This window comes from Ascaphus truei, chromosome 14, assembly GCF_040206685.1.
Source record: "Ascaphus truei isolate aAscTru1 chromosome 14, aAscTru1.hap1, whole genome shotgun sequence".
Lineage (NCBI taxonomy): Eukaryota > Metazoa > Chordata > Amphibia > Anura > Ascaphidae > Ascaphus > Ascaphus truei.
In genome coordinates, this window is record NC_134496.1 from 53,810,786 (window position 1) to 53,838,149 (window position 27,364).

At 47.8% G+C, this 27,364-nt stretch overlaps 1 protein-coding gene and 1 long non-coding RNA gene across 3 annotated transcripts in view; one reads left to right on the top strand and one right to left on the bottom strand.

Moving 5' to 3' along the window:
• The window catches only part of LPP (LIM domain containing preferred translocation partner in lipoma), a 243,942-nt gene that overhangs the window by 181,431 nt on the left and 35,147 nt on the right, over positions 1-27,364 (top strand). Inside the window, exons 8-9 of one of the 2 annotated variants that reach the window (XM_075571029.1) lie at positions 13,231-13,327; positions 24,816-24,985. In XM_075571029.1, coding sequence (XP_075427144.1) covers positions 13,231-13,327; positions 24,816-24,985 — 267 coding nt within the window. Of the gene's footprint in view, positions 1-13,230; positions 13,328-14,100; positions 14,285-24,815; positions 24,986-27,364 lie in introns of those variants that run through there. The other variant, XM_075571030.1, reaches the window with a different exon arrangement.
• The window catches only part of LOC142466181 (uncharacterized), a 51,581-nt gene that overhangs the window by 22,407 nt on the left and 1,810 nt on the right, over positions 1-27,364 (bottom strand). The window contains exon 2 of the long non-coding RNA XR_012788082.1: positions 3,159-3,236. This is a non-coding gene — a long non-coding RNA (uncharacterized LOC142466181). The remainder of the gene's footprint in view (positions 1-3,158; positions 3,237-27,364) is intronic.

Here is a 27,364-nt window from a genome sequence, read left to right on the forward strand (position 1 = left end):
GTGAGAGTCTGCGGGGGCTCAGAGAAAATGCATTGTCCTGACGAGAGGCCGTTCCTTACTGCACTAGATTTGTCATTCACATACAAAACAATGGGATTTTAATTAATAAACGACCCCCTAAGAGGAACTTAAAGTGGCCAAAATCTGCAGTGTCCTTATACCTGAAATGTTCATCTGAAATGCCTCTGCTGCTGACTTAGTGATGGTTTAGCCAAGAGTCCTTCCCAATAGTGGGGACGTTCAGCTGTGTATCCCATGCTCTGTAACAGTGTATCATCCGACTTGTACATTGTACTTGCCTTTTAATTGAATCCTAAATAATTACTTTGTTCGCAATTTGGATTCTTTTTAAAGCAGAAGTTCATGTTCTGGATTTGTATTTCTGTAAAGTTGCTGCTACTTAGATGATATCCCAAACAATTCTTGGCGAGCATCATTAATTACCGCGGTTGATCTCCATTTTTTTTTCTTAATGCCTCGTGCTGTTTCTCAGGTTAAGTATGAGCCCAACGAACGGCATTGGATTCATTTATTATATAGCTCTGTTAACAGTGCTTTTTGTGATTCTGAGTGACCCTTTTTCTGCTGTGCACAGTGACACTTACCTTTCACTTGTAATCTTTAGCCTTGTGAAGATACAAAATTGGTTGCTGTCCCTCCTTTTGAAATAACTAATGAATCAATGTGTGTACCATAGGTTATAGAGTTGGGGAGTTGATTATTGGAAATGTAGACATTTTGGTCTATATTCCGTGAGGTTGTAATTGCAGGAATTCACATGTGGTTCTCATTTGTGATATTATGGGGAAAAGTAAGCTCCACTGGTCCTTTTATTTACATGTTTTATGTCTTGGGAGAGACCCTTGTCGGTCAAAACGTCGGAATAAATATTTGCAATCTTTTAGAAGATAAACGAACAAATACCCAACAAGCTCTGAGAAACCCCAAACATTACCACATAATGTGCGTGTGCGTGTGTGTGTGTGTGTGTGTGTGTGTGTGTGTGTGTGTGTGTGTATAAGTGTCAAAAGGAGTGCTAGTGGGCGTGGCTAAATGTATACAACAAAAAACAGACAAAGATGCCCAAAGCTACTTCCAATGTGACAAAAATACACAGTACAATACCTATATATTCTCTTGAAAAAAGGGTAATTTAGTTTAACCCTATGTGCATCTGGTCTCAGCGGTTTTTGGGAGGCTCGTGGTCCCTCTCTTCCCCCCAATCCCCCCCCCCCCCAGGTTTAAGCTCGCCCCTCCCCACTTTCCAAGTTGGCAGGTCAGTTTCATTTTGCTGGGTTACGACAGATCCAATGTGATCATTCTTCCTGTAATTATACAGGTAAATAAGAATTTTAACTCGGGGAGTGTTAGGACCTGCTACGGTCATGCCTTGAGTGGCTGCAGGCTTAAGACGCTTTGGCCAAAGGGTTAAACTAAATTACCCTTTTATAGGTATTGTACTGTGTATTTTTGTCACATTGGAAGTAGCTTTGAGCTTCCTTTTTTGTTTGATCTTTTCGAGGCGTTACATCAAGGAGACGACACTACAATGGAGTTTCCAATCCTACTCTGTCATTGTGCGCAAATTCATGTTCGTATGTTTATTCTCGTTATTGTCTTTCACCCCATTGCACTGCAGGACATGTTAGTGCATTATTAATAAATGGTAATAAAAAAAGGTGACACATTGATTGTGAATAAATGCAGAATGGAAAGAGCCGCTACGTGCAGCAGAAATCGCGCCGGCTGCGTCAATGCACAAAACGCTCATTGGGACTCCTGGGAAACCACGTGCAAAGTCCTTCTAATGCAAAAGGCTACAGGATTAATTTAACAAAAGCGGCAGGAAAAAAGGGCGTAATCCAGATAATGTAGCTGGGAATCTGTGTTTATGCAAATAGAATGTATGATTATTATTATGATTATTATTGATATTACTATTAAAATAACACTACAGCACGGAGAATAGGAAAATGTTGTGCTCATTATTTCGGAACGGGGGCAGCTTATGTGCGGTTTTAGAAATCTGAAGCAGCTTGTGTATTGAGGCAGCGATTAGCGGTGATTTGTTGGGGGCTTGTTTGGGAATAATGGCGGTCTGTACATTTGTGATTCCTACTGTATATTTAAAGCAGTCATTTAGATAATGCGCGATCTGTCTGTTCTTCTGTAAAGTTTAATTCTCTGATAAGAGGGAGGATGAAGGGGCACTTAAGGACATCTGTCGTGCCAGACTCTCTCCGTCTAGTAACAGCTTATTGACAATCTGTTTCGCTGATTTCCAGAGAGCGAGATCTTAATGGGCCCAGGCTGCACACTTTCCCGTGTCGGGGTGTTATCGGAAGCAGGGGGCCAGGTTTAAACGTGGCAGTCAAAGTCGCATTAAAAGGTTAAAGCTCTGGTATGAAGAGCAAAGTGTCATTAACATCTTAGATGCCAGAGGGCCCAGTGATACAGTTATCTTAACCACAAGGGTAATACAAAAAGCCAATCAAATGCAAGTGGATATCTCCACTCTGCAAAACAACGAAGAGGTGTGGTTTGTGCTTTAAAAATAACACATTTTTGAAATGTCACTGTGTAATAATTTAAAATATATATATTTTTTCTTAACACAAGCTTTAACGTGACTTTTCATGTCTACAGTGATTATTCCCCTTCTTTTTTTTTATTCTGTGGCATCTGTTTGTGATTCTGCAGTCACTGTGACACTCACTATCGCGTTCTGTGCAAACTTCTAACACGATGTTCATGTACCAGCAAGAATGGGGCAAAAAGAGGCATTTTTATCTTGCTGTCCTTTCCGCAAACGTATCGGCGTGCATCACTGTGATGACTGCCCGGTGTGGGGCATTTTATGATTTGGGGAGTGTCGTTTATCCGGCACACTCCTAATACAATGTGTCAAGTTCTGCATCAATGTTGCACCATTTTTTTCCCCTTTTCCTTGAGCCAAAGAATCCACCATCTCCCCGTCAAGTAAAAACATAACAAATTGTCCAAGTGCTTTCACGTTATTGCATCTCCATTATATGTTTGGTGATTATTGCATTGTGCTGTATTCCTCTGAGATCAGGAGCCCAAAAGCTGAATGTGTTATGCCAGCAAAGCAACTGATTAAGTGAGTGTGTTTTACTTAAATTGAAAGGAATAATTACCCAAATCTGATTTCCTGTGAGATCGTCGGTACGGGAGATGGTGAAACTCTCTTCAAGAAGAACTATTCATCATCCTGCCTGTTAGAAACATAAAAAAGCTTATAATCTTAATGGGTATGAATCGATAAATTAGCACTGCTCTAGATGTACTAAAACACAGATTAAATGACTCACTTCAGCAGCTATTAGCAGTGTTTCTACACCTCTCTGCACCAAGCAGCTGGACAATTTACATAATCATCCTGCCAACGCCCACACAGACACTAACTTTCTGTCCCTGTCAAGGCATCGTAAATCTAGACTGGGTGCGAACCAATGGGATTCCAACGAGCAGCCCCATGTATTCCTGTCCCTGTTTAAAAAAGAAAACTCAGCAATCTATGTGTCTGGACCGTTTGTATTGAGGAATCATTGGGTCACACATTGCAAGTAGGCAGATAAGATGATCCCAATGTTTTGATCCCAGCGTCGACGCCAGAACCTGATTATGATGAACTTAATTTCTTGCAGTTGACACAATTGAGAGACTATTTTTTATCGCTCACAAATAGAGACGGGCGAATCTGCCCAAATCAGTTTCTCGCATTTTCAACCCAAAATTTGGTGGGGTTTTTTTTTTCAACTGAAATTTTTATTAGTAACTTACACGGCTTACAGACACAGCATACATTTGAAACGTAAAAACAACCTCTTATTGAGAAACATCCGCCACATGCAGATACTTTCCAATACAGACAAACGGGGCAGACAGACAGACAAACACACACACACACAACTCCCGGGGGAGAGAATGGGTAAGGGGAGATGTGAGGGGGGGGGAGATCCTCCTACCGTGGTTCCGCGTCTAACATTGCGCCTGCTGGCTCTCTGCGTGTGAGGAGACCGGGTGCTCACCTTGCGTCATCCGTGACCCATATTCTAGTCTATCTCTATCTCTGTCTGAATGTATCAAGTTTGTCCATGTATTCCAACTTGCCCTCATTAAGCGTCTACAAGGGAGAACGCACTTGCCTCTATTAATGCCAAATCGTGGCCCTTTCTACCCCCGGTATGTCCGTCTGGGCCAACCATGGTAACCAGACTTTTAGAAAATTTGTGCCAGTGTCGTTGACCAGACTTGTCAATTTCTCCATCTGGCAAACCGACCAAATTCGATTCCGAATCTTAGCAATTTGTGGGATTTCGTTCTGTTTCCAGCGTGCTGCAAGATTTGGTTGGTTTTAATCTGATTCATTAAAAAAACCGCCGTTGGATGCAACCTGTGGACTTATTTATAGAATCCAATCTGTGGTTTCTTAAGAACAGATCGCGGAATCCGCAGAGTGTATTAGTAATAATTCCCACGGGAGACCAACACTTTTAACACTTTTTTACCTTACCGAGATCAACTCACTAGGCAGGACAACATTATTGAAAAACTTGGGTTTATTCGGGCAAGCCCGCAGACATCTAAAAATTGCACAAAATACAGTAATACATACCAATCGGGGGTTTGGGGGGGAGTCACTAGCCTCAACAAGGTACAGGGCGCCTGCTTCAGGTAGGCTTACCCTGTGCTCTCCACGCCCAGGAACACATACTACTCTTTTCGGCAGAGCCACCGTGCTCTCCCCGCTGGTTTCAGCTCCGTCCAATTCTCAGAACATGGTCCCGAGAACTTGGACGCGAGAACTTGCTCCCTGCGCTTCTCCTCCGCTTGGCCAGGCTGCTCCGGCAATTCTCTGCCGAGCCCCCGCCGATCATGTCACGAGGAAGCCGGGGACAACGTTGAACCGTCCTGGGAAATTGACCGCTTTCTCAGAACTTGGCCGCGAATTACAGGACTTGTCCTCAGCTCGGCCAGGCTTCTCCGGCAACTCTGTGCCGAATGTTTTGCTATTCGGAGCAAAGCACTTTAGAAAAGCCCGCCATCGCTTCACCGGACCAAGTCCAAGGTTGCTCTGGTTCTCTGGTTGGCCAGTCTCCTTACATAGGACAGCGAGGTCTATGTCTAACATGGAAGACAGACTGGCAACCAATCAGAGAGGGGGTTTGTCCCTAACAGCCAATCGCGAGTTACCCAATCCGCAAAACACAAATCGCCCTTTTTAAGATTGATCCGCGGACCAACGGAAACCAGCCGATCCGCCCCAAAAATGTGCCCGTCTCTCGTCACAATCTCGCCCTAAATCTGGATAATTTGCCCGTCTCCTGTAGGGCGCACTATTGGTTCACGAGGGACCCCCTCGTTCCTGTGTGTGTGGGATCAGCCCGTGCGTTGTTACCTTTGGGTAAAATGTTTGCAAAATTAGTTGTTTTTTTCAGTGAAAAAATGAATGAATAAACTGCAATTTTTGCGTGCACCTGTACGTTGTTACCGCGCTCCGCAGTGAGAGCGCCCCCTCACTATCAGCACTTCCATTACAACCCAGGACTGGGGCCGGGTTTAGCTCCGCAGCCTGTGCACCGCAGCCTGTGCACCGCAGCCTGTGCTCCGCAGCCTGTGCACCGCAGCCTGTGCCTGTGCTCCGCAGCCTGTGCACCGCAGCCTGTGCCTGTGCACCGCAGCCTGTGCTCCGCAGCCTGTGCACCGCAGCCTGTGCCTGTGCACCGCAGCCTGTGCACCGCAGCCTGTGCACCGCAGCCTGTGCCTGTGCACCGCAGCCTGTGCACCGCAGCCTGTGCTCCGCAGCCTATGCTCCGCAGCCTGTGCACCGCAGCCTGATCTCCGCAGCCTGTGCACCGCAGCCTGTGCTCCGCAGCCTGTGCACCGCAGCCTGTGCTCCGCAGCCTGTGCTCCGCAGCATCTGCCAGGAGCCAGGCGCTGTTCTTGAGCTGGGAGACCACGCACACTGTTTGCCCAGTGAGATTACGCAGATATCTAATTGGCCTCCGTGATTAAGGAGGCTCAATTGGAGTGAGGTCAAATCTCTCACGTTCGCCGCTCGAGGTTCTTCAGCGCTTCCTGCTCCCGTGTGCAGCTCTCTCTATTCCTGCTCCCGTGTGCAGCTCTCTCTATTCCTGCTCCCGTGTGCAGCTCTCTCTCTATTCCTGCTCCCGTGTGCAGCTCTCTCTCTATTCCTGCTCCCGTGTGCAGCTCTCTCTATTCCTGCTCCCGTGTGCAGCTCTCTCTCTATTCCTGCTTCCGTGTGCAGCTCTCTCTCTATTCCTGCTCCCGTGTGCAGCTCTCTCTCTGTTACTGCTCCCGTGTGCAGCTCTCTCTATTCCTGCTCCCGTGTGCAGCTCTCTCTCTATTCCTGCTCCCGTGTGCAGCTCTCTCTCTATTCCTGCTCCCGTGTGCAGCTCTCTCTCTATTCCTGCTCCCGTGTGCAGCTCTCTCTCTATTCCTGCTCCCGTGTGCAGCTCTCTCTCTGTTACTGCTCCCGTGTGCAGCTCTCTCTCTGTTACTGCTCCCGTGTGCAGCTCTCTCTCTATTCCTGCTCCCGTGTGCAGCTCTCTCTCTGTTACTGCTCCCGTGTGCAGCTCTCTCTCTATTCCTGCTCCCGTGTGCAGCTCTCTCTCTATTCCTGCTCCCGTGTGCAGCTCTCTCTATTCCTGCTCCCGTGTGCAGCTCTCTCTCTATTCCTGCTCCCGTGTGCAGCTCTCTCTCTATTCCTGCTCCCGTGTGCAGCTCTCTCTATTCCTGCTCCCGTGTGCAGCTCTCTCTATTCCTGCAGGTTAATGCCTTTTAATGATCAATGTGAGACTTCATATATGTGATTATACGAAAGTCTCTCCTGCCTGCACACACTGACAAAGGAGTTGTGGAGTCTTTAAGCCAGGAGTGGCAACTCCAGTCCTCAAGGGCCACCAACAGGTCAGGTTTTCAGGATATCCCTGCTTCAGCACAGGTGGCTCAATCGGTGGCGCAGTGTTTGACTGAGCCACTGATTGAGCCACCTGTGCTGAAGCGGAGATCCTGAAAACTTGACCTGTTTGTAGCTCATGGGACTGGCGTTTCTGTTAAAAGCCTGGATGGTCAGTTGGGGACCCCTTGAATCCGAACGTCTCTGAACTTTGGGTGGGTCATGGGGCTCCAAACACAAACACCCGGGATTATCGCAGCTTGGTTTCATCAGAAACACAAATCCAAATTTGTACGCGATGACTTGGAAAGGTCTAGAAATGGAATGTCTTGTTTCAAGGCAATTCTGGGTCTCACACACTCGAACGTCTCCCTGGTCTACATATTATGGGCAAGTGAGGCCCTTTATTAACCCTTAGAATGCCGGGGTCTGGTGGCACACTGGGTTATGAGATTGCTCCAGGAGAGACGACATGACGCGTTCAGGCCTTGGACACCGGAAACGCACAAAGGACTCGCTGCTCCGACTCCGCCTTATCACTTCCAAAAAACAAGTACTGTTGATGTACCTGACGCACCAGCGCGGCCTGTGGTGTGTGCGGCGGTATTAGGACATGCGTGGGGCACGGGGAGAGGTTCATCTGAATGATCAGATTATTGTCTGACAGAGAACCAGCTTCACAACATATTGAGTATTCGTAAGCAGTAAGTGACACCCCACCTAGATAATATAAATATTTATTTATATTTTTTTTATCAAATAAAAAGATCACTTGTGAGCACATTCACACGTCTAAGGCTGTGCGTATGGTGCCTGCGACCGCGACGCGTGAAGTCACTCGTCGCCGCTAGCGCAAGTTGTATTTCGCTTTGCGTCGTCGTCGCGGGCGACCAGGCCATTGATTGGTTCAGGGGCTGTCACATGAGGCGACAGCCCCTGAAAAATCAAATATTCCCGGCTGCAAAAAATCGCGTCGGCATCGCGTCTGCTGGTAAAATATTCCTCTTGGAGAATGATGCTTTTGCTGCTTAAAGGCTTGGACAGCCGTAGGATTTCTCAGAACAAACCATGTGGGAATAGATCAGATGATGCTGAGCATCGCAAGGATACTGACCCATGTTTTAGTTGCTTCAGCTGGGTATATTGAGGGCTCGCGGGGGTATTTGGGGGAACACTTGTTGGTATTATGCCTCCTTTATTGTGTGTTCTTCTTGTTCTGTTTCAGTTGCTATTTTATGGGCCTTCCAATATCCGGTATTGCAGATTGCAAATGATCATTTTGAGAGCACGATGTTGGCATTATACAAATGATTAAATTGTGCTGCTCGTATAGTAACGAGACGAACGCTTCCGTGCACGGAGCGGCCGCAGCACTGCAGGCTGCATTTCCACGCAATCCGGACTAATTATTTAACCATGACTGGCAGTTCTGAACACGCTGTTCTGCATCGCTTAGTATGTTTTCTGTGAATCTAATTACAAAGAAAACAAGTATTATTTCCAATTTGCTCAAAATACAAGCGGAGAAATAAAAGCTCCAATAGTGTGTGTAATGCAGCGGTTTTTCTTTCTGTTTATATACAGGCGCAGTCCCGCGCAGCGACATAATGACCGCGAAATATTTAATGAATAAAAATTTGTGGGATTGGAACCTTAAACACACTTGCTTTATTTTTTTTTATAAACAAATTATCTTGGAAATGTTTGCAAACAGTGTGAACTGGGATTTGGAAGGTGGATGTGTGTGTGTGTGTGTGTTATATATATATATATATATATATATATATATATATATATATATATATATATATATATATATATATATATATAACCATAATACTGAGTTAAGTTATGGTGAGTAAAAAAAGTGACAAAAACCCTCCACAGGAAAGCAAATATAACTGTATGCTCATCTGCATGTCTTAGGCAGGTCTGCAACCCCGCCTTTCCTTATTATCACCCAGCATACAGCACTTCCACTGCAGCAAGGGATTCTGGGAAATGACATGCAAATGAGCACACAGTGTCACTTTTTGCCTCAATAACCATTTTTAACATGGTTCCCTATAGGCTTAAGCTTGCTGCATGGTCACAGCTTTGAGCACAGCCAGGTCGAAACAGCTGTCTGTGGGTGGTTTTCTGGGTATGCACCTTAACCCTGGCTGTGCTCAAAGCTGTGACCATGCAGCAAGCTTAAGGCGGCTTAATGACCATGCAAAGGCGGGGTTGCAGACCTGCCTAAGACATGCAGATGAGCATACAGTTATATTTGCATATATATATAAATTGTGAAGCGCTACGTTTGTTGGGTGTTATGAACATATACAAACTTACAATAATATACATACAACGGTTAATCTTAGGGATATTAATCACTAAATTAATTTCCTTTCTGAACTGGTGAGTCTGCACAAAATTGAAGAATAATGCTATATACTGCTTTTTGTAAAGACCTAAAAGAAGCCAAACAATATGTAAAACAGAATACGTGTATATGTATATATATGTGTGTGTGTGTGTGTGGGTGTGTCTATATACACACACAGACACACACACACACACACACACACACAGATTTTGTACATGAAATCAATTTGGCTTAAAGTTGAAATCAATGGTTATAAAGATGGCTGCTATATCAGGGAGACTGGTTATAAAGATGGCCGCTGTATCAGGGAGACTGTCGTTTAAAGATGGCTGCAGTATCAGGTTGAAACTGTTGTTGCTATTTTATCTCCCAGAATCCCCTGCTTTTCTCAACCTCGCTGTTTCCTTGCTGTCCCTCCTCAGTGAGGGTAGTGACATAAGCCGGGTGTCCTGCGTCTGCTCGAGCGAGCGGGAAAGTTAAAAATGTTTATTTACCTGAGCGCTGAGCACCGGTGAGCGTGTGTGCATGCACATACCCGCGGGCGCATCGCGTGAGCAGGGACTTGTGTGTGTGTGTGTGGATATATATATATATACCAACTACAACAACCAACTACAGACTTCTGTATACCGCAAACCTACAGACAGAGCCAGCTATTTGAGGGACAACAGCTTCCACCCGACACACACCAAACATGCAACCATCTACAGTCAAGCCATACGATACAACCGGATATGCTCCGACACAGCAGACAGAGACCAGCGGATTAAAGCCTTGCGATCAGACTTTATAAACCGTGGATATAATCACAGAATTGTAGACCAGCAAATTCACAAAGCCACCAGAATACCAAGAAGTGATCTCCTTGAATACAAACAGAAGGAGACAAGCGACAGGGTACCTTTGGTGGTCACATATAACCCACACCTAGGAGCCCTACGCAAGATCGCCAGGAAACTACAACCCATCCTCCAGGAAGATACAAGACTGCAACAGGTCTTCCCTGAAGCACCCTTATTATCATACAGACAAGCCCATAATCTCAAGAATATTATGGTGAGGAGTAAAGTATTCAGCAGTACAACTGAATGCGGGACAAAACCATGCCAGGACCCAAGATGCAAAACCTGCGCAATGCTCTACACAGCGGACACAATACAAATACCACACAGGAATCGGGAATACAAAATCAGAGGAAGGTTCACCTGTTCTTCCAGCAATGTCGTGTACCTCATCATGTGCATGAAATGCCCAGGGGGCTGCTACTACATAGGTGAGACAGGGCAGGGGCTAAACAAGAGAATGAACCTGCATCGCCACAGCATCACACGCGGTACAAGAGACAGTCCTGTTGGCGAACATTTCTCTGCCTCTGGCCATCAGATGAACGATCTGAGGGTTGCCATACTCAAAGGTAATCTTAAAACCCCGAAAGAGAGACGGTTGCATGAATACAAATTTATGCAACTGTTCGGGACACTTAGCAGTGGCCTAAACAGAGATCGAAATTTTATGAGTCATTACTGACAGTAGTGAACGCTCGTCCCATAAGCGCTAAAGGCCATGTCTGTACATACTGTGCTATATGTTTGCACACACAGCTGTCTCTCACACATACTAATACTCCTTGTTTTTCCATCCCTATACACCAATAGGGACCACTAAGTATCCACACACACTTTTAGTTGTGCTACTAACTCTCACATTTCCACACCCACCCACACCATTTATATCCAGTCCCACTCCACACACACCTTGTGTAAAGCACTGTATATACTGTGGTCTCTCCATTCATTTTTATTCACACTGATACACATACACACTCTTTCTTAACTTGCTTTCACAGTAACCTTTTGACACCTCTAGCCATAAAACACATCCACACCAGGGGAAGGAACAGCACAGATAACATTCCAAGAGACACTGTTTTTAAGTTTACCTTTTGCTTCATTCATTGTAACATCGCCGGAAGAAGAGATCAGTGTATCTCGAAAGCTCGCACAAATAAAAGCATTTCGTTAGCCACAGAACGGTATCATCTATTTATTTTTTTGATTATTGAAGCTCGGCTAACACGGTACTGATACCTCTATATATATATATATATATATATATATACTATATTGGTTGACAAATCACCAAAAAATCTACTCGCCACACAAAAAAAATCTACTCGCCACCTAGTACCAAACGTGTGCAGCTTGGGCCAATATTTACTCGCCCGGGGGTTAAATCCACTCGCCCGGGGCGAGCAAATGTATAAGTTTGTCGAACACTGTATATATATATATATATATATATATATATATATATATATATATGTAAATATAACTGTATGCTCATCTGCATGTCTAAGGCCCCGGACATGTTACCTGCTTGCTGGCGGAAGCGCGCTGAGGCGCGCTCCCGCTCAGCACTGAGCCCCTACAGCCGCAATTAGAGCGGCTTTAGTAGGGGCTCACCTGCGCTTCCGCGCGCTTGCGGAAGCGCAGGTCTTGGGGGAATTTAAAATTCCCCCGCTTGCCGGCGAGACAGGCCGGTCACGTGAGCGGTTCGCCCAATGAGGGCGAACCAGCTCCGTGATGTCACTGGCCCGCCCCCGGCCAGTGACGCGCCCGCCCCCTGACGGTCTGTCCCCCTTCTACCCCGATCCATGTCTCGTGTGTGTGTGTGTGTGTGTATGTGTGTGTGTGTGTGTGTGTGTGTGTGTATGTGTGTGTGTATGTATATGCATATGTGTGTGCCTTTGTGTGTGTGTGCCTTTGTGTATGCATGTGTGTATGCATGTGTGTGTGCCTTTGTGTGTGTGTGCCTTTGTGTATGCATGTGTGTGTGTGTGTATGCATGTGTGTGTGTGTGTGTGTGTGTGTGTGTGTGCATGTGTGTGTGTGTGTGTGCGTGTGTGTGTGTGTGTGTGTATGCATGTGTGTGTATGCGTGTGTGCGCGTGTGTGTGTGTGTGTGTATGTATATGTGTGTGCATGTGTGTGTGCATTGTGTGTGTGTGTGTGTGTGTATGTGTATGCGTGTGTGCGCGTGTGTGTGTGCGTGAATATATTTATCAAAGTTGCACAATGTTAATAAATAATTTATTCTCACATGTCTTTTTTTTTTAATTTTTAAAATATTATATAATACACACACACACACACACACACACACACACACACACACACACACACACACACACACACACACACACACACACGTTCCCCAGTGACACACACACTGACAGCTACCAACACACACAGTGATACCCGCCTCCCAAGCGCTTGCTGTCTCCTCTGTAAGGACAGCAAAAAGCTCCAGGTAGAGCGAGCGGCAGCAAGCGAGAGCGAGCAAGCGCCAAACATGGCCAAGGCCTAAGGCAGGTCTGCAACCCCGCCCTTCACCATTATCACCCAGCACACAGCACTTCCACTGCAGCAAGGGATTCTGGGAAATGACATGCAAATGAGCACGCAGTGCCACTTTTTGCTTCAAAAACCATTTTTAACATGGTTCCCTATAGGCTTAAGCTTGCATATATATATGTCACCTCGCCAAGCACCGCCCGCTCAGCGAGCTCGGCGCCAGCGGGGAACAAAGCCTTAACTCCCATTAAAGCATTAGGTCGTGTTAAAGTGTAGCACCCTATCGTGCATATGGGCCTTGGATTGTGGGCACGGCAGGATGTGGGGGGGGAATGTTCCAGTGGCCATATCCTAGAGGAATGCACAATTGTTGCAGGTTGTGATATCCAACATGAAATGATAGTAAGCAGGATGTCTGGGGCGCAGGTCTCCTCTCCAAGTGAAGTGTCTGCAATACCAAATAACTCCCTAAAGTATATTTAATTACAATTCTTTTTTTTCTCTCTCGTCTTCTGGATACAAGTTTCTTGTGTGCTGATGGTCTCTTAACTCTTCTTCTTTTTTTAGGCCGCCTATCCTGTAATGCGGCCCGAGGATGAGCTGGAGCGCCTGACTAAGAAGATGTTGTATGACATGGAGAACCCCCCTTCGGAGGAGTACTTCGGTAAGGGCCGACTTGTCTCAAGTTCTCTGATTACAGCAACAATGTGTCAACTTACAATTATTCTTTTGAAATGAAATTGATGTTTGATCCGCAACATTTCGTATCGCCTGTGTGTATCGCCTGTGTGTATCGCCTGTGTGTATCGCCTGTGTGTATCGCCTGTGTGTATCGCCTGTGTGTAACGCCTGTGTGTAACGCCTGTGTGTAACGCCTGTGTGTAACGCCTGTGTGTAACGCCTGTGTGTAACGCCTGTGTGTAACGCCTGTGTGTAACGCCTGTGTGTAACGCCTGTGTGTAACGCCTGTGTGTAACGCCTGTGTGTAACGCCTGTGTGTATCGCCTGTGTGTATCGCCTGTGTGTATCGCCTGTGTGTATCGCCTGTGTGTATCGCCTGTGTGTATCGCCTGTGTGTATCGCCTGTGTGTATCGCCTGTGTGTAACGCCTGTGTGTATCGCCCTTCAGCATTGATAGTTATGGGATTTAGTGAGTGAGGAAGTCTGAGAACAAGGCAGCATCCTAGGACAGGGTGGGTAACCTGCGGCTCTTCCCGCACGAACATGCGGCTCTCCTCTGTCTGCAGGTCGCTGCTCCCCAGCTGCTGCCTCTCTCGCTCACGGTCCTGACAGTGGCTGCAGGGGTGCCAGGCCGGTGTTGGTCAGGCCTCTTGTTGCCACCGGTCACCTCCCCAGCTGCTGGCTCGCCTCCTGCACTGTCCCATGCCGGGCTGCTCTGTGACATCAGCACGCGCCAGCCTCAGAGAGACACAGCATGGGGCAGTGCAGGAGGCAGACCAGCAGCTGGGGAGATGCCCGGTGGCAACAAGAGGCCCGACCAACACCGGCCTGGCACCCCTGCAGCCACTGTCAGGACCGTGAGCGAGAGAGGCAGCAGCTGAGGAGGTGCCCGGCTGGAGAATGGCAACCCAGGACAGTGCAGGAGAGAGGCAGGCCCAAAGTAAGTGTGTGTGTGTGTGTGTGTGTGTGTTTCACATATTAAAGGTGCAACCTTGTGGCATCTCTTACATTAAAACGGACGTTCTTGAGCGTTCTTTAGTGAATCTATCATTTATTTTTAAATTATTTTATGATTGATCTCGTGTGTGTGCGTGTGTGTGTGTGTGTGTGTGTGTGTGTGTGTGTGTGTGTGTGTGTGTGTGTGTGTGTGTGTGTGTGTGTGTGTGTGTGTGTGTGTGTGTGTGTGTGTGTGTGTATTTGTGTGTTTTTCCGGAAGTGGGACAAACTTTCTCCTCCAAGAAAACATTGTGATGTTTATTTGGACAATAAGTGAAGCAGATTACTGATAATGCGCCTGGAGAGCTGGTGATAAATATGCTTTGCAGAAGATAGCCCCTCGTATACTGATGTATATATATTTGGGGGGGTAGTGCATGCATGTGTGTTTGGGGGGGGGGGTGTGCGTGTGTATTTGGGGGGGTTAGTGCGTGTGTGTGTATTTGGGGGTTTAGTGTGTGCGCGTGTATTTGGGGGGGTTAGTGTGTGTGCTTGTGTATTGAGGGGGTTAGTGTGTGTGTGTATTTGGGGTTAGTGTGTGTGTGTGTGTGTATTTGGGGTTAGTGTGTGCGCGTGTGTATTTGGGGGGTTGTGTGTGTGTGCGTGTGTGTGTGTGTGTGTGTGTGTGTGTGTGTGTGTGTGTGTGTGTGTTTGGGGGGTAGTGTGTGCGCGTGTGTATTTGGGGGGTAGTTTGTGCGCGTGTATTTGGAGGCGTGTGTGTGTATTTGGGGGTAGTGTGTGTGCGCGTGTGTATTTTGAGGCGTGTGTGTGTATTTGGGGGTAGTGTGTGTGCGCGTGTGTATGTGGAGGCGTGTGTGTGTATTTGGGGGTAGTGTGTGCGCATGTGTATTTGTGGGTAGTGAGTGTGTGTATTTGGGGGTAGTGTATGCACGTGTGTATTTGGGGGGTAGTGTGTGTGTGCGTGTGTATTTGGAGGCGTGTGTGTATTTGGGGGTAGTGTGCGCGTGTGTATTTGGGGGTAGTGTGTGTGTGTATTTGGGGGTAGTGTGTGTGTGTATTTGGGGGTAGTGTGTGCGCGTGTGTATTTAGGGGGTAGTGTGTGTGCGCATGTGTATTTGGAGGCGTGTGTGTGTATTTGGGGGTAGTGTGTGCGCGTGTGTATTTGGGGGTAGTGTGTGTGTGCGTGTGTATTTGGAGGCGTGTGTGTATTTGGGGGTAGTGTGCGCGTGTGTATTTGGAGGTAGTGTGTGTGTGTGTATTTGGGGGTAGTGTGTGCGCGTGTGTATTTGGGGGTAGTGTGTGCGCGTGTGTATTTGGGGGGTAGTGTGTGCGCGTGTGTATTTGGGGGCGTGCGCGTGTGTATTTGGGGGTAGTGTGTGCGCGTGTGTATTTGGGGGTAGTGTGTGCGCGTGTGTATTTGGGGGTGGTGTGTGCGCGTGTGTATTTGGGGGTAGTGTGTGCGCGTGTGTATTTGGGGGTAGTGTGCGCGCGTGTGTATTTTGGGGTAGTGTGTGCGCGTGTGTATTTGGGGGTAGTGTGTGCGCGTGTGTATTTGGGGGTAGTGTGTGCGCGTGTGTATTTGGGGGTAGTGTGTGTGTATTTGCTTCGGTCTAACGTGCCAGTCTTGTTTGCTTCTTAACTGCGGTCAGTGTTTATAAAAGCAGAAGATCTGTGAGGTTCGACTCCCCACTCACTGCCTGGGACCCCTTCTCTTCTCTCTGTGGGGGTACCCCAGGGCTCTGTACTGGGACCTCTTCTCTTTTCTCTGTATACACTCTCTCTAGGTGACCTAATAACATCTTTTGGGTTTAATTATCACCTCTATGCTGACGACACACAAATATACTTTTCAACACCCGACCTTACACCTGCTATACAGACCAAAGTTTCTGAATGTCTCTCTGCTATATCATCCTGGATGGCCCTCCGTCGCCTTAAACTCAACATGGCTAAAACAGACCTCCTCATACTTCCTCCCAAACCTGGCCCTACTACCTCCTTCCACATTACTGTTGGAACTACGATCATTCACCCAGTAGCCCAAGCACGCTGCCTAGGGGTTACACTCGACTCCTCTCTCACATTCTCCCCTCACATTCAAAACATTTCTAAAACCTGTTGCTTTTTCCTCCGCAATATAACAAAGATACGCCCTTTCCTCTGTTGCTCGACTGCTAAAACTCTGACTCAGGCCCTCATTCTCTCCCGTCTTGATTACTGTAACCTCCTGCTGTCCGGCCTTCCTGCCTCTCACCTGTCTCCCCTACAATCTATCCTAAACGCTGCTGCCAGAATCACTCTACTCTTTCCTAGATCTGTCTCAGCGTCTCCCCTCCTGAAATCCCTCTCCTGGCTTCCGATCAAATCCCGCATCTCACACTCCATTCTTCTCCTCACTTTTAAAGCTTTACACTCTTCTGCCCCTCCTTACATCTCAGCCCTAATTTCTCGTTATGCACCATCCAGACTCTTGCGTTCTGCTCAAGGATGTCTTCTTTCTACCCCCTTTGTATCTAAAGCCCTCTCCCGCCTTAAACCTTTTTCACTGACTGCACCACACCTCTGGAATGCCCTTCCCCTCAGTACCCGACTAGCACCCTCTCTATACACCTTTAAGACCCACCTTAAGACACACTTGCTTAAAGAAGCATATGAATAGCACTGTGGCTATTCTGAACACATGATACATAAAGCTTGGCCCCCTGCAGACGGACTTACCAGAACTCCCTCCTACTGTCTCTGTACGTTCTCCCTACCTACCAATTAGACTGTAAGCTCCTCGGGGCAGGGACTCCTCTTCCTTTATGTTACTTTTATGTCTAAAGCGCTTATTCCCATGATCTGTTATTTATATTATCTGTTATTTATTTGAATACCACGTGTATTACTGCTGTGAAGCGCTATGTACATTAATGGCGCTATATAAATAAAGACATACATACATACACTTCACATTCTTGTCATTAAAGCAAATTGTTCTATCCCTTTGTAATGTTAATCTTTTCCTCCGGCTTAATATATCAAAACTTTTTCTTTTCTTTTTAACACTGTTCATGTCTTTGTTAATTTATCGTCTCGGCGTTCATATCTTCCATTCTTCCGTTTCATTTCGTACGGAACCGACAGCTTATCCGCTGTTCTGGCCCATTGATCAAGTCATCGGAGTAGGGCGAATAGGCAGAGGCATTGGTTGTGATTTGCATTAAATATTTCGAGCCTCGGGTCCATGCAGCATGGTAATTGCGGCATCGCGATAGCTGTCAGCTAATCACTATATTAGTCAGAATATGGAAGTAGGATCTTAGCATATTGGAGCAGATAGGCTTTGAATGGAGTGATTTAATTAACCATGCTAGAAAGCTTCCAGGCGTTATGGGAAGTCAAGGAGAAAATGTTTACAGATAATTAAATGTGAGCTCCTTAGGTTAAATGAGGTCACTGTCCTAGTGCCTTGCTGCTGAACTGCCTGCTTCCTACATCTTGGAGGAGGCATCCTTGTTTAAACTTGCCATTTATTTTTAGAGGGAAATCTTTCTCCCCAACTTATTTGGAATTTCCATTATCTGCTTGTGGATATGTTTTTTTTCCAGCTTGTTTTCCCATTAATGGCTTCCGCATTAACTTAATAAACATACATTACTTACACTCATCAACACACTTCCATGTTTCCACAACACCAGTATCACGGCAGCCTCCCCTGGGACGGGGCAGCCTCCCCTGGGACGGGGCAGCCTCCCCTGGGACGGGGCGGCCCGGCCTCCCCTGGGACGGGGCGGCCCGGCCTCCCCTGGGACGGGGCGGCCCGGCCTCCCCTGTTACGGGGCAGCCTCCCCTGGGACGGGGCAGCCTCCCCTGGGACGGGGCAGCCCGGCCTCCCCTGTTACGGGGCAGCCTCCCCTGGGAAGGGGCAGCCTCCCCTGGGAAGGGGCAGCCTCCCCTGGGAGCATGCGCAGTAGGACACAGAGCTGTGACCCGGATGTAGTTAGTGTCTCAAATTCCGGGAAAGAGAAGATGAAGACATAAAGTGGTGCAGGAAGCACACAGGAGCCTTTTCTGTTTGTAAATTGTGCGAGAAACGAGGAAGAACAGAACCTTGTGGCGTTGCAGTACCACAGGAAAATCTACTACAGAACCTGCACAGACCTCCCCCCACACACAGAGCTCCTGGTCTGGTATGGAGATGAATATGGGAAAGAGCTTGGTATCAAGAGGGCACGCTGTGGGAAACTAACGCGCCAGCACCAGAACTCCTGACGAAGCATCTGGCGAAACGCGTAGAGTTTACAGTGAGGGAACAAGCTCTGAAGGACTGGCAGAACTCGATCTAAGGTCTCTTCCATTGGGAACTTCCGCCCTCAGCCGTGACGCGATAGCGGAAGTGACGCGACGGCTGTGACACACGCGGAAGAGAATCCTGGATATTGTGAAGCTGCCTACACCTGCACCACCATACAACGAGCTGCGGTTCTCTCCTTCACCTGATTTTTACATGGCGAATGTGAGTGTAATATACTCGTGTTATTTGTCTGATTAATACAATATTGGAATAGTATGCACTATTGTGGCTTTTCTTCTTATCCATACATATCCGTGCCTTGAGGGATTTCCCTGCTACCATTCAGAAGGATCTCTGACATGTGATATTTTCTGCGATCTATGTGAGTTCTATACTATAGATTACACCTATCTGCACAGTGTTTACCATCTGCACTATATATGTTATTCTCTTTTGCATATTTTGCTACACCTGCCTGCGCTCCTCCTCATCTCCAAGAAACAATCTACCCTTCTGGGACCCGGAACTGTCCCATCAGAGGAAGTTGAGCTGCACTTTACACTTATTTATTTTTCACTATTGGTGTTTATTGTGTGATATTAGTTGTATTCCCAACAACATTATTGGTTCACTTGGGAGCGCCCAATCCACTTCCCCACCCATCCCCTTCACCTTTCCCCACATCCCATTGTTTTGCATCCCCTGGGACGGGGCAGCCCGGCCTCCCCTGGGACGGGGCAGCCCGGCCTCCCCTGGGACGGGGCAGCCCGGCCTCCCCTGGGACGGGGCAGCCCGGCCTCCCCTGGGACGGGGCAGCCCGGCCTCCCCTGGGACAGGGCAGCCTCCCCTGGGACGGGGCGGCCCGGCCTCCCCTGGGACGGGGCGGCCCGGCCTCCCCTGGGACGGGGCGGCCCGGCCTCCCCTGGGACGGGGCGGCCCGGCCTCCCCTGGGACGGGGCGGCCCGGCCTCCCCTGGGACGGGTCGGCCCGGCCTCCCCTGGGACGGGTCGGCCCGGCCTCCCCTGGGACGGCCCGGCCTCCCCTGGGACGGCCCGGCCTCCCCTGGGGCGGCCCGGCCTCCCCTGGGGCGGCCCGGCCTCCCCTGGGACGGCCCGGCCTCCCCTGGGACGGGGCGGCCCGGCCTCCCCTGGGACGGGGCGGCCCGGCCTCCCCTGGGACGGGGCGGCCTCCCCTGGGACGGGGCGGCCCGGCCTCCCCTGGGACGGGGCGGCCTCCCCTGGGACGGGGCGGCCCGGCCTCCCCTGGGACGGGGCGGCCCGGCCTCCCCTGGGACGGGGCAGCCTCCCCTGGGACGGGGCGGCCCGGCCTCCCCTGGGACGGGGCGGCCCGGCCTCCCCTGGGACGGGGCGGCCCGGCCTCCCCTGGGACGGGGCGGCCCGGCCTCCCCTGGGACGGGTCGGCCCGGCCTCCCCTGGGACGGGTCGGCCCGGCCTCCCCTGGGACGGGGCGGCCCGGCCTCCCCTGGGGCGGCCCGGCCTCCCCTGGGACGGGGCGGCCCGGCCTCCCCTGGGACGGGGCGGCCCGGCCTCCCCTGGGACGGGGCGGCCCGGCCTCCCCTGGGACGGGGCGGCCCGGCCTTCCCTGGGACCCGTTCCAGTCTCACCTGCCCTTTATCTTCCTCTTCATGCATCTGCCTAAAAAGCAGCATCTAACCGGTCTCACCAACCAGGGCTCTCCCTCCGAGATAAAGGGAGACTATTTCTTGTATATTACATTGCTTGTTTTGTATAGCGGCGCATTGAGGTTGAGATCCATTCCAATCATTTAAATAAAAAATATGAAAAAATGCAACGCAAACACATTGGGGAATTCCGAGATGCCTGTCCTGTTAGAAGTGCCTCTTCCTTGCATTGTCCCCATGTATTTTACCCACAGTCAGACCACCCACTGAGGTGAGGGTACAGTACATTGGACAGAGGGGGGTCTGATGGAGGGTTCAGTACATGGGACAGGGGGGTCTGATGGAGGGTACAGTACATGGGACAGTGGGGTCTGATGGAGGGTACAGTACATGGGACAGGGGGGGTCTGACAGAGGGTACAGTACATGGGACAGAGGGGGGGTCTGACAGAGGGTACAGTACATGGGACAGGGGGGGTCTGACAGAGGGTACGGTACATGGGACAGAGGGGGGGTCTGACAGAGGGTACAGTACATGGGACAGAGGGGGGGTCTGACAGAGGGTACAGTACATGGGACAGAGGGGTCGGGTCTGACAGAGGGTACAGTACATGGGACAGAGGGGGGGTCTGACAGAGGGTACAGTACATGGGACAGAGGGGGGGTCTGACAGAGGGTACAGTACATGGGACAGAAGGGTCGGGTCTGACTGAGGGTACAGTACATGGGACAGAGGGGTCGGGTCTGACTGAGGGTACATTACATGGGACAGAGGGGTCGGGTCTGACTGAGGGTACAGTACATGGGACAGTCAGACCCCCCCCCCCCCCCCCCCCATGTTTCTCTGACGCTCTTATTTGGGGTCTGTCCTAGTTTGCAAAGTGTTTTGTTGCAATTTGTTACACTATAAACACGGTCATGTGGCCAGCAGTAACTTCTGCATCACCCGTAAGTAAGGATCACTGATATAATGCAATTACACGGTAATGAAATGACAGGAGCTAGATTGAATTTCTACAGTACTGTTAGCAGCCTTTGAGCACCAAGCTTAATTGTCAGCGAGCGGTCTCTGCATCAGTGACGTATACAGGAAAAACATTTAAATGAATTTGTCTCATGTCTGGATATTACATAAGGGCAGCAGCGCTTTCACCAACACAGACTCGTCTTGGTGCTAAAAATGGCCCAATTTGTGTAATAAAAACCATTCATTTTAACCATTGTGTGCTGCAGCTCGGCTTTGTACAGCGGCGAGAAAACGTTTGTGACCCCAATGATAATTACGGAAATTCCATAGTTTTTCCGTGATAACCTTCTTGAATCAAAACATGACTCTTCTTAAATATCGAATAGGGTTTATATTAACCAATTCCATGTCTTTATAAACAAAATAATGTATGAATTATTAGACAAACAATGAGTCATTAAGAGTCAGGGTATGTGCAAAAGTAAGTGAAACCCCTTGACTGACGCGGGTAGCGGTGGCCGCCAAAGTCGATCCATCTCCGCGTCCTCTGTAAGGGATTCCCCGCCGGTGCTCGCGTCTTGCGAGACTTAGATGACGTCACAGGTAAAGAGCTGGTTCCGGTCTGGAACTAATAAACAGCTTCCCCGTATGGAGTATAACAGTCGTTAGTGATCTCATTGGCATAAGTTTAACGCCATGTGAAGTTGGCACTGCCTTGCGTTAGCTTCAAATAACATGATGTTAAGCCGGACTCACCCAAAGGCGGAGTTACTCCTATCAGGTCCTCAACAGTTGTTTAAAAAAAACAACAACAGGTAAATAACAATACGATGGTTAAATCAGACCTAACTGGTCTTACACTTGTCTAGACCCTGGAACAGACATTATTACAGGGTCTCGGTGGGAGTAACGCCAAGTTTATCTATGATCTAGCGTTGCATCCCTACGGTAATTATACCTTAGCGTTGGGGTTATGCGTAGAGGGAACGCCTCTTTTCCATAAGATTACCACTGACGTCCGTTAGAATAACGCAAAGCGCTCGTTACCGCTGAAAATAGCACATAACACATTGTTACTGCACTTTGAAGATCCCTGTTAGCACTTAATGCTTAAGTATTTAACAGACTTCTGAGGTCTCGCCCCAAGAACCAAGACCATGGTTGGCAGAAACTACTCCCAGGCAAAGATTGTAACGTTAGACATTATTTACCAAGCTGTTCTCCGGGATAAGGCGCCACCAGGCATTATTTACCAAGCGGTTCTCCGGGATAAGGCACCACCAGGCATTATTTACCAAGCGGTTCTCCGGGATAAGACGCCACCAGGCATTATTTACCAAGCGGTTCTCCGGGATAAGACGCCACCAGGCATTAGGTGTTTTATGGCATACGAGTTTAGTAAAATATGGATGTGTTCTAGCGCAGCACTAGCCATGTTCGACTTCCAAGAAAATAACCAACATATTTGATTATAAAGAAAGATATTTGGGGACAAGAAACATCCATTTTGTAAGTAAAAGAGCCGTTTGCTTTCTTCTCCCTTTCTGGGGTGATTTACTCTGAAGGTGTCACTTTGCAATTCGTCACTCTGAGGATCTGTCTGGCACTTTTTGCCCTTCTATTAAACAGGAGGCTGGCGTTTGTCAGCTGGAGTTATTGAGCCTGGTTAATAACTACAGCCACTTTCCCTTTGAGCCTCAGGATTTATAAAGGTGCATTATAACCTCCCAAATCCAACAGGCAACCAGTGAACATGGCCTGTTTAAGGCTAAACTATATTGGTACTAATATGAGGCATTACAAAGCATCACCACTTATTCAAAAAGCAGGAATTTATTTGCAAGCCTACATTTCCAATTCCTTAACAGAATACAAACAAAACTGTTTCTCTATTAATGTTTAACAGATTATGAATTTCTGGAAATCTGACACAGTACAAATACTTTTTTTTAAAGGCCAACAGATCACTGGTCTAATTGCTTAAATCTTTGGTTTATGCATTTCAAAAATATATTAAAAAAAACCTAAACTTGAAAGATTTCTATACTGTGAGATCCTTCCTCATTGTTACTTGTAAACATACACATACAGCCCCTGTACGCTCAACCCAAATCCACTGCATTATCTATATATTTGTCAAAAGGAGCGCTACTAGGATTGGGAGCTCATGTACAGAACAAAAGACAAACAGGCCCAGTGCTACATCTAACATGACACAGTATATAGTTACATTCTTATCTGTATATATTGTCATAAACAAGGGTCATTTAGTTTAATCCTTTGGCCAAAGTACTTAAGCCTGTAACCACGGCAGTATGGCCCATCTGTGAGTCCTAACCCTGCTGCACCTGGAAAACGTTCTCAGAACCTCTCTAATGGGGGGAGAGCGGTCTTTATAGACTGGTCACTCACAGGAGCTTAGCAAGAACTGCAACTAAAGAGGTGGGATGGGCGAGCGTAGATACAGGGAGGCGGGGTCACTAACCGCCATATTGTTTTTCCAACTGAAATGAACACACACACACACACACAGGGCGTGTAAGCTCAGAACCCAAATCCGCTACATCATATATATTGTCACAGAGAGCTACTGGGATGGTGACCTCGTGTGGGTCAAGATAAACAGATAAGTATTTAACTATCATTTATCAAGTTGGATGTAGCACATTAGGCCATTTTATCTTTTGTTCATTACTTGTAAACATGGCTGGAAAGTGGGAGGATTTCACTTTCCCTCCGAGCGCTCAGTTTGTGAGATGAACATTAGAAGCAAACACATCGCTTTCTGCCGAGATCCGCTAGAATTCACCATAAGGTCGCTGGCCACTCAGGCTGAGCAGGTAAGATCTGCTGACTCAGACAGATACCGAGTGGGTGAGAAATCTGAAAGCGGAGGATGACTCGGCTAACCACGTTACCCAGAAGTACTCTTGTGCTACAGTTTGCTCTTGAGCAGCAAGAAGTGGGTCTGGAAGAATTTCAGGTGCTGCGTATAGTTTAATGACAAAGGCTTGTGATGCCAAAAGGGGACTTTAGTGTGTTGCTCTGGTTAAAGCTCCAGCCCCACAAAGGGACATACATGGGAGTTGCAATACAGTTGAAACACGTTATATTGTGACACCTCATCATTTTAGCTTTAGTTTAAAAATATATAGATTTAGTCCTGAAAACCTTAAACCTTCATAAACCCAATACATTTTTTAAATATCTGAGTGCTATTTATTGGGTTTCTTTTTTTCTTTGTGTATTTATGTTATTGTTCCCAATAGCACCGCCAGTCCTGGTTATACAGTATATACAGGGATATCTGGTTACAGATTAATCGGCATGTTGGGGAAAAGGTAACGGCAATTTGCGCGCACACAAAAAATGCCCCCTTGCTGGGAGCATAGTCTCTATTTGTGGGGGACAACCCAGATGTTTAGATGTTTTTTAAAAAAACATCCTTTTTTTATGTCTCCCTGAAAATAATCCCCGCGTCCCAATGCCGTCAATGAATGTTGTAGAAATGTCCCACATTTTCAGCCCAAATCTCCATGGAAGAAGCTTTGAACTGTTTGCCAGTATGACTGGGGCCTCCGGTAGCTGGCGTGTACCCTCCGTGACGCGGTCTGCTTCTCTCTGTTTCAGGCCGCTGTTCCCGCTGTGGAGAGAATGTTGTAGGAGAAGGTACTGGATGTACAGCCATGGACCAGGTGTTTCACGTGGAGTGCTTCACCTGCATGACCTGCAACAGCAAACTGCGCGGCCAGCCTTTCTATGCCGTGGAAAAGAAGGCTTTCTGCGAGCCCTGCTACATAGTAAGTGTCCACGTTTATTCACGGATGTCTATGTATAGGGACCCAGGTCCGCCTGTGGGGATTCAACCAAAAACGCCCTTATAATGGAGATGTTTTGTCTACAGTGAGTGAGACTGTTGTCTGTGATATCACGGGAGGTCTAGTTTATTAGGCCACATCTACCACATTGCCGAACGTGGTAATGGGTAGGGTGGCCAACTCCAGTCCTCAAGGGCCACCAATAGGTCATGTTTTCAGGGTATCCCTGCTTCAGCCCAGGTGGGTGCAGTCATCAATTGAGCCACTGATTGAGCCACCTGCGCTGAAACTGGGATATCCTAAAAACCTGACCTGTTGGTGGCCTTTGAGGACTGGAGTTGCCCCTTCCCCCCCCCCCCCCCCCCCCCCGGTTAGAGGAACAGAACTCTTATTTAAAAGCAAGGATATTTTACGCACTGTAAATATGTAGTTATGGGACTTTTTCTTCTATATGTGGGGTGGATGTTCTATGCATTCGTTCACAGAATTCCTAAGCAATGAAACGGGGGGGGGAAATGCTTTACAAGATGTTCTGGGAAGGAACCACCAGTGCAGCCAGCCAGCACCCCAATGAAAAAGAACGCTGTGACGTTCGAAACGCGTTGGATGGGTCTTTTGTCACATTAAAGTGCCCTTTTAATCATTTTTTGTCCTGGGTTCTTCCTGCTCCGTTTGTGCTGGTGCGCTTTTTGGTCTCCCTTTTCCCTGTATTGCATTGAGTAGCTGCACAGCCTGCCTGCCTGCCCTACCAGGATGTGAGTACTTGTATATTTTTCAGGGGAACCTGCCAATGAGATTGATGGGGGAGTGGGTTGCACCACACACCACCTGTCTTCAGGAGGATAGTACCCATTATATGACACAATAGGTACTATATCAATTGTTAGTACCCTGGTACAGTGGTCTGGCTTATTATCATTTTGAGATATACCTGCATTTGAGCGCTTCAGCTATTTTCCACACCCCAATGTTTCCTAATTGTCCCTGGTGGTCCTATTGTTGCACCTCTGTAACTATGTTTCAAATGCAATATCTGTTGCCGCTGTATGTAAAACTGGTAATGTAACCCTTTGCGGCAAAATGGTTACAATAAAACAGGACAGCTGCTTGAGGAATGCTAAACATGCAGCCATACGAATCTGCTGGTGATATGGGTTCCCAGCATTAGAAGTTGTGTAGGTAATGGGGAGTTTTCCCAGTTTGTGAAGGGTACATTTATTGCACAGCTGGACTTTTGAATGCTGATAATATGATCCCTTATCCTGCTTGGGTTGGATGACCGTCAGCACTCTTCTACTGGGACAGCTCCACAATATTTAGGGTCCTTATTTAGGCATTAGTTCAAGTAAGTTCTTGGCAACTCTACAGTAACGGATTGTGTTCTAGAAAGAAAATGAGAGATTCTATTCCTTTCTTTCCCTCATTAATAGGGATGGGGAACCAGTCCAAATCTGTTTCCCAGAATTCAGCGGGTTGTTTAGACCAAATCCGTCCCCCCACTAAAATCCGTCTGCAGATTGGGTACTAAAAACGCTGAGCGGATTCATTCAAGTCTGTCATTGAATGCAATCTGGACGGATTTGTAACTCAGAGTTCATATTGAATCCGATTTCTGTTGCTGGATTGTTATAAATCCGCACTCTGATTAATCCGAGGAGAGGGAGTGGGAGAGACTTTCAGTTTAGTAGTGTCTCCAGTTATATCTCCTCAAACGTCCCCCCAAAAGACTTACAGAGATATGCCTGTGCTGAAAAAGGAGCACCCATAAGGCACCTGGCTAATGGTTATGCAAAGTATATTTAAATGAGTCCCACCCTGCACTTCCTGAAATGATTTCCATACCAACTATATAGAGTTGATAAGCCTAAGGCACCGTAATGACTGGAACGGGGTCAGACCCAACAGAACTAGAGCCCACAACCACTGCTTTTCTTGACCACAGTTCTAGCAGTGTGAGCGTATCCAGCTGATGGGTAGCACACTGTCACAGGATACTTAGTTTTGAGCTCTACGTCTCACTGAGTGCTCATACCTGTACAAAGCATGTACCCATCTTCAGGAATAGAGAAACATATCTAAAAAACAGTCTGCTGCCATGAGACACCTTCTGGCGTTGGACGACACCATACAGTCCATTTATGTGAATAGGCTATAATGTATTCCAGCACCGAAGGTGCCTTATGGCAGAACACTGCTTAGTAAATATGACCCGCTGTCTTTATCCTTTATAAGATAAGTACTAACTCAAGTCACAGGGCATTTTTCTATGTTACTTTCTATCTGCTTTATTTGCTGTGCTTCGCCTTGTTTTTACTTGTGTGTGTCACAAAACCTGTGTATTATTTAATGTCACCCGGCCTC